This window comes from Branchiostoma belcheri, unplaced genomic scaffold (genome assembly GCF_001625305.1).
Source record: "Branchiostoma belcheri isolate BF01 breed outbred unplaced genomic scaffold, Haploidv18h27 scaffold354, whole genome shotgun sequence".
Classification (NCBI taxonomy): domain Eukaryota; kingdom Metazoa; phylum Chordata; class Leptocardii; order Amphioxiformes; family Branchiostomatidae; genus Branchiostoma; species Branchiostoma belcheri.
The window spans coordinates 55,683-63,449 of record NW_017803970.1 but is presented as its reverse complement, the minus strand read 5'-3'; the positions used below and the strand labels follow the sequence as shown (position 1 = coordinate 63,449).

The window sequence follows — 7,767 nt, the reverse complement described above, 5'->3', positions numbered from 1 at the left end:
CATTTTCTGGTTTTTATATTAGATAACACTTCCTTTCTAACATTAATAACATCTTGCATCATTAAAGATAAGTTAAATCATTTAATATTCACAATATATGCTAATTTGATGACGTCATTGGTCAAAATCCAAGATGGCGGGTCATATCATTAGCGCTGACGTCATATGACGTCAGAATTACACTAAAATTGTTAGAATTTAATTCTATTAGTACTCCATTCTCTGAAATGTTGGTGGCCATACGATAAGTGCATAAAAACATATTAAAACGGAAATAAAGTAATGTATAAGAATGCGAGTGTAGCCATTACGATCGAAAGCCGGCTGGGGTCCGCGCGGACCCCAAAAGAAAATCCGATATAGAAATTTTTACAAATAGGGGAAACTGAGTTTTCTACTTTGTATTGAGGGACAACTTTGTGGGTGACAAGTACCTGAAATTTCAGAAAAAAATCTATACAAAAAAAAATGTATCCGCGCGGACCCCAGATGTACTGTTTAGGGTTAAATGTGCTGTGTTCTGAGAATCAAATTATAGCAATAAGCAATGACTAAACATGATCATCGCCATCGCTGCATTTCAACGTAGAACATCAAGGCAGACTGTAGCATTGTTATAATGTTTGCAGTTATGCATGTTTATGTTACATCTACATGTTGAACAATTTGAATGCAGGATATCTTTGTTTTCGTCATATTACTTGGAGCCATGGCTAAAAATATGCCATCCAACACCGTACCAAAAGCAATGGTCGTCAGAAACGAGTTCTTCAGCGAAGGTATGGCAAAACCAGACACAGGAACTGTGCCATCCACGTTAAGGCAAGCTGCCGAAGGTGCCAGTCACCACATCTCTGGTCAATGTGAGGAAAATAAAGACAATGATGAAAATCTGTCTGACACAAGCGATGCTGCTGCTGAGAACATTCAGACAATCGATATCGGCCCTGGTGAGTTCGATACATACGCCATTGCATACATATGCAAAGAACAGACTCTTCGCATGAAGAAAGCCGTGGAAGAGACCAAAAACAAACATTTTCAGGCAACTAAAACGGCACCCGACAACACTAATAATGATAATGATACTGAAACTTCAGCTTTCAATGCAAATGGCAGCAACATGCACACACAAGCCAGGGATCCGAACCCGATGTACACACAAAACATGAACCCTCAACCGACGTACTCAGAAAGCGACGTTAACCCCAATCCGATGTACCTGCAAAGCACCATGGAGCCAATCGCCAGCCCTGGACCCGCCAGGAATCCAAACCCGATGTACACACATAACGCTACGAACACTTCTCCGAAGCACTCCAGAAACGACGTTAACCCCAATCCGATGTACCTGCAAAGCAGCCCTGGACCCACCTTCAGGTCAAAGCAGGGTGATGACAATCCCTGCACCCAGACATCAGCTGAAACACATCAGCAAGCCTTCTCCAGGCCGGCGACTAACAACGATGACAACCATTGCCTTCAACCATATGCTGTAAAACGCTGCCAACCAGATGCATTTACACATCATGAACATGATATTGCTGTTCAATACAAAGAAGATGAAACATTCGGTGAGTCAGCAAAAAATGATGGCAATCCCTGCATCCAACCATATGCAATTACCCACAAAGAAGACCAGGAGCCCTCACTCAACTGTGATGGCGGCCACCATTACGCTGCTACATACCAACAAGATGACGATAGTGGCAGGGCTGCGTCTAAAAACAGACATACAGCCAGTATCGCATCTGAAGATGAGGTCCTTCAACCATACGCTGCCGCATACTTGAGTCAGGGTGACTTGGAGCGGAACACAACTTCAGAAGACCTGTCCTCCCAGAATCAGAATCAACCAGCGGCGGCTTCAAACAATGATGTCTTGCATGCACTCGATCCAAATCCGATGTACGCTGCCGCAGACATGTGCCAGGGTGACGTGGGGTGGAACACAGCTTCAGAAGACACTCAAGGAAGCCTGTCTTCCCAGAATCTACCAGCGGCGGCTTCTAACAGCATCAATGACGCCAATGATGTCCTACACGCACTCAATCCGAATCTGATGTACATGCCAAACGTCCAGCATCCTGCAGCGCACGGTAAGAACTTTATCAACTTAATAAACCTCTTGCTGGAGAGAAATCTTGGAATTTTTTTATTGTCATTGGTAATGTCTCTTGCCTGTTTTACACGCCTACAGAGTCCATTTCCCTTGTTGACACAACGCCCTAAAATCGTTTACATGTATTTTCAACAGATCTGCTGTTATCTGCAATATTTCAGGTCATAAGTAAGTAATTATCCTGATGAAGGCGACAGTTGAAAATTTGATCTCTATGTACTAATTGCTGTTGGAATAAAGTTCCAGTATTTCACTATGATTACTACCAACATGATATTTCAGGCTGTACACGTCGCCGAGTGATCTTTGCAGTTGAAGCTGCTGTCGTTCTTGGGTTATGCATCGTCGGAGGAAACTTTCTCTTGTTATCCTTAAGCGCCAGGCCGCCACAGGTACGCTTCTGCCTTATCAATTTTTTCATCATTTCCTGAGATAACCATCCCTTTATTTTACCCGTATACTTTATACGGGTAATTGGCATCACTGGCAGTATACATTTTGTACATGTACCTTGTAACTTAAGTCTAGACAGATATAGTACAGTTCAGTAGATCACTCCTACCCTCCTCTGAGTGTATAGTGAACGAGCCCAGGAATGTATATCATCACCCAGCAAGGTTTTCCCAATGGTTTTCAGGAATTTGGACTGTGTAGGACTGTAGTCATAGATGTGTGTCAGCAAAATTCCAGACAGGCCTGTAGAAAAAATCCCTGTGTAATTCCTAGAATTCTTGCAAACTGCACACAATACTGTACCATTAGGCTCCCCCATTAGGCGTCGCCAAAAAAACAACAAACAGATGCTTTATACACACAAGCCTCAACCTTTTCGTTTTGTTGCTTTGTCAGTGAGGTATCAATTCCAGGATACTTTTAAAATAGGCAGTTATTCCTTATTGTACTTATTCCAATATAATTTGGTGAAAAAATTCGTTGACATCGGCCTGCAGCTATCAAATTCAAACAGGTTTCAGATAATTTACCATGATCTCCATAAACCGATTGCGATAGCCTGTAATGACAATATAATCCTCTATCAACAGCAGACAGCTAATACAACTACTACTACTGCTACTGCTACTACTACTACTACTACTAGTACTACTGCTGCTGCTTCTGCTGCTACTACTACTACTACTGCTGCTGCTGCTACTACTACTACTACTACTACTGGATGCTTTTGCTCAATCCCCAAGCTCCCGGCAGTCTGCAACACCCCACATAACCAAGGTGAGTCTAACACAAATATTCAAGACACAATGTCTTAAACTTGGTCCCCCTGTGTCATTAGACAATGTCTTAAACTTGGTCCCTCTGTCATTAGACAATGTCTTAAACTTGTTCCCTCTGTGTTATGAGGCAATGCTAGGATATTGGATTGGACAATGAAGAAGATTATTTCTTATGGTGAGTAAAAGACGCTATATGCATCAGGGCCCATGTGTGTGTGTGTGTGTGTGTGTGTGTGTGTGTGTGTGTGTGTGTGTGTGTGTGCGAGTTGTGTGTCAATGTAAATGGTTTAAATTTCAGTTGAAAAATACTTTTTTATCACTCATGGCAAAAGGTTGTGACGTAAAGCAAAAGATCACTTTTGGCGGGAAGGGAAAAGAACCTGGAAAATTTCTGCTGACAATGAAATATTTGTGACTGATTGCGATTGGAACAACCAGCGAGTCCAGGTCTTCAGTATAAACGGGACCTATCTCCGCCTCTTTCCAACAGTCGTGCCGGGTGAAAGTAAGACAACGCGCCCTTATGTTGTTGCTTTGAACGTGGCTCCTGGCTACCTGTGGGTACTGGGGAAGAGCTCGCGCCCCAATGAAGGACATGTCGTACAGTTCAGTAAGTACGGACAGCCCATCAAAAAATTTGACGTAAGCCTCAAGAGCGTCTATCCCGTCATCGCGATGGACGTGCGCAACAATAAAATTATCGTGGGAGACAAAAATACAATTATGATGTTTGATCCAAACTGATCTCGCATTTGGAGTTCAAACGTGCCTACGGTGGAGGTGATCAGGGGAGTCACATCGGACAAGGAGGGAAATGTCCTGCTGACGGATGGGCATAAAACTATCCAGAAGTACAATTCCTCCGGAGTAAAGATATTTGAATTCGGCACCAGAGGACAGAGGGGGGGGGGGCAACTGGACTCTTTCGTTGGTATTTTTCTTGACACCTCTGGTCACATCATTGTGGCGAACGAATACAACCTCCGGGTAGACATGTTCACAAGCCAGGGCAAGTTTGTCCGCACCATCGCGGACATTAGCCAACCGTGGGGTGTCGCTATGGGACCATGTGGAGAGTTGGTACTGACTAGCCCATATACAAACACTGTAACTATCTTCCCACGCCACATGGTGCTTCCTTGAGTTCCCTTTATGGTTGATTTTGTTATCTCTGCACGAGTGATTCTCTTTTGTTTATGTACCATACGTATTGTATTATCAAATGGTGTCGTATAAGCCCACACGGGCTGGGCGCGGGAAGCCTCATTCATTCAATGTAACGCGTACATTGTCAAAATTACTGTCTTTGAGATGAAATTTACCAATCTAAGTGTACAAAATGGCACTGCAGATGTTCAGGTCCAGACCTGTACATAAATACGTCAGTGAAGGTTAGACATCCAGGTAATAAGATACGCCAAAAAAGTGTCATAAAAGGTAGTGGATGATACTTAAAGCGTCTGACCGTTTCCAAAAGCATTATCCAGTGGCTTGAGAAACTGTTTTTTTTTTGCTGTACCTAAATAATTATACAGATACAGGTATTAAGTACATGAGGGACCAACATTGTTTTGTAGTCTCTTTTCACACCAGATTGTATTTGAAGTAAATATATATCTATATCTATATATATCTATATTGTTTGAATTGCTTGTAGGCCAAGAGCGCATTGCAAACTACCATAGTGGTGACATGTAACTTTGTGGCTAAACCAAAAAAGAAAAAAGAAATTAAAGCAGGCATGTGCAGGTGTATTGTAATAGGCCTGAGGTTTTTTTTCACTTTGTCGTCATCATAGCAAAATTTTACGATCTGAGGAAAATAGACATTGCAGGGAAGGGGGGGGGGGTAAGATAAATAATTTGCTAAGTACCAATGGTAATGATAACTTGGTCCCTCTGTGTCATTATACAATGTGTTAAAGTTGGTCCCTCTGTGTCATTAGACAATGTCTTAAACTTGGTCCCTCTGTGCCATTAGACAATGTGTTAAACTTGGCCCCTCTGTGTCATTAGACAATGTCGTAAACTTGGTCCCTCTGTGTCATTCGACAATGTGTTACACTTGGCCCCTCTGTGCCATTAGACAATGTCTTAAACTTGGTCCCTCTGTCATAAGACATTTGCATTAGATTTGGTCCCTCTGTGTCATGAGAATGAACAAGATAATTTCTTATGGTGAGTAAAAGAAGCTATATACATCAGGGCCATATCAACCTTCCCTAAAACAGAGACGGTGTGTGTGACTCTGTGTGTGTGTGTGTGTCTGTGTGTGTGTGTGTGTGTCTGTGTGTGTGTATGCGTTTGTGTGTGTGTGTGTGTGTCTGTGTGTGTGTGTGTGTTTGTGTGTGTGTGTGAGGGAGAGAGAGAGCGCGTGTGTGGCGTGTGTAAATGTAAATGGCTTATTTGAAATATACTTTTTTATCACTCATGGCAAAAGGTGGTGACGTAAAGCAGGAGAAGATCACGTTTGGTGGGATGGGAAAAGAACCTGGAAAATTCCTGGGGAACAAGGGAACAGCCGTGTCTGCTGACAATGAGATATTTGTGACTGATCAGCCAACCAAACGAGTCCAGGTCTTCAGTATAAAGGGGACCTTTCTCCGCCTCTTTCCAACAGTCGTGCCGGGTGAAAGTACGAGAATGTACCCTCATGATGTTGCTTTGGACGTGGAGTCTGGCTACCTGTGGGTACTGGGGAAGAGCTCGCGCTCCAATGACGGACATGTCGTACAGTACAGTAAGAACGGACAGCCCATCAAAAAGTTTGACGTAAGCCTCAAGGGCTACTCTCCCGTCATTGCAACGGACGTGCGCAACAATAAAGTTATCGTGGGAGACAAAACAACCATTATGATGTTTGATCCAAACGGCTCTCGCATTTGGAGTTCAAAAGTGCCTACGGAAGAGGCGATCAGGGGAGTCACATCGGACAAGGAGGGAAATGTCCTGCTGACTGATTGGAATAAAAGCGTCTACAAGTACAATACCTCCGGAGTAAATATACGTGTATTTCAATTCAGCACCCGGGGAATGGGGCAACGGAACTCTCTCAGAGGTATTTGTCTGGACACCTCTGGTCACATCATTGTGGCGAGCTTTCATAACCACCGGGTAGACATGTTCACAAGCCAGGGCGAGTTTGTCCGCACCATCGCGGACATTATTCAACCATGGGGTGTCGCTATGGGACCATGTGGAGAGTTGGTGGTGACTAGCCCATATACAAACACTGTAACTATCTTCCCACGCCACATGGTGCTTCCTTGAAGCCCTAAATTGAGTTCCCTTTATGGTTGATTTTGTTATCTCTGCACGACTGATTCCCTTTTGTTTATGTACCATACGTATTGTATTATCAAATGTTGTGGTATAAGCCCACACAGGCTGGGCGCGGGTAGCCTCATTCATTTATTGTAACGCGTACATTGTCAAAATTAATGTCTTTGAGATGAAATTTACCAATCTAAGTGTACTGCAGATGTTCAGGTCCAGACCTGTGCCTAAATACGTCAGTGAAGGTTAGAAATCCACTTAATAAGATACGACAAAAAAGAGTAACTAAGAAAAGGTTGCGGATGCTACTTAAAACGTCTGACCATTTCCAAAGGCATATCCAGTTGAGTATCTGAGTAACTGTTTTTTTTTTGCTGTACCTAAATAATTATACAGTTACAGGTAATAAGTACATGAGGGACCGACATTGTTTTGTAGTCTCTTTTCACACCAGATTGTATCTGAAGTAAATATATATCTATGACTAACATCTGTGTCCATAATATCACCAGGGCCCATAATATCGCCACCTTGAGAAATAGTGTGCTTGAAGATATTTTTACTGCAACATAATTATGGTGTGCACTCCTTCACACATCAAATGCACATACCTAGGGTATGTTGCAGTAAAAGAATCTTTAACCACACTATTTCTCAAGGTGGTGATATTATGGGCCCTGGTGATATTATGGACACAGATGTTAGTCATAGATATATATTAAGATTAAGATTAAGCTTCATTAGCATTTTCGCATTAATTATGCAAATTAGGTCATCATTTGCATACTTAGTATCTGTTGATGTTCCATCTGCCATAGGTTACATACATGTATGAAAGTACTATAATGTAAAACACTGTAATCATAAAATTTCCTCATTAATTATGCAAATAAAGTCCTTATTTGCATAATTTTCATTTAATCATGTACATCTCTCTTTTAGCTACCTACCTACCAAAAATGATAAAAATACATTGTTCCTATCTGGACTTATTGGCTTTCAAAGATTTCATCCGAAGGTCCCCTGCAGTTCAAAAACAAGCTGCTAGGGGGAGCAAACCCACACCACTTATTCCTGACAGGATAATCTATCTGTCACCAAAAATTCAAGACCATAGCATGTTCAGGACAAAAGATAC

General features: G+C 42.3%; 2 protein-coding genes across 2 annotated transcripts; both read left to right on the top strand.

The window, feature by feature from the left end:
• Positions 1-709: 709 nt before the first annotated feature.
• LOC109475922 (E3 ubiquitin-protein ligase TRIM71-like) lies at positions 710-4,497 on the top strand. Its single transcript, XM_019776737.1, has 4 exons — positions 710-1,045; positions 1,991-2,099; positions 3,701-4,091; positions 4,248-4,497. The coding sequence occupies exons 1-4, from the start codon at positions 710-712 to the stop codon at positions 4,495-4,497; spliced, it is 1,086 nt and encodes a 361-aa protein (XP_019632296.1).
• Positions 4,498-5,783: 1,286 nt separating this feature from the next.
• Positions 5,784-6,623, top strand: LOC109475921 (E3 ubiquitin-protein ligase TRIM71-like). The gene has a single exon (XM_019776736.1). The coding sequence runs from the start codon at positions 5,784-5,786 to the stop codon at positions 6,621-6,623; it is 840 nt and encodes a 279-aa protein (XP_019632295.1).
• The last annotated feature ends 1,144 nt before the right edge of the window (positions 6,624-7,767 follow it).

Bases quoted from the DNA above. Each gene is read 5' to 3' on its own strand.
- LOC109475922 (XM_019776737.1), top strand. From the start codon at position 710: ATGGCTAAAAATATGCCATCCAACACCGTACCAAAAGCAATGGTCGTC. The intron at 1,046-1,990 runs GCAACTAAAACG...CTGTCTTCCCAG, and splicing joins CCAAAAACAAACATTTTCAG to AATCTACCAGCGGCGGCTTC. The intron at 2,100-3,700 runs GTAAGAACTTTA...TGTGACGTAAAG, and splicing joins CCAGCATCCTGCAGCGCACG to CAAAAGATCACTTTTGGCGG.
- LOC109475921 (XM_019776736.1), top strand. From the start codon at position 5,784: ATGGCAAAAGGTGGTGACGTAAAGCAGGAGAAGATCACGTTTGGTGGG.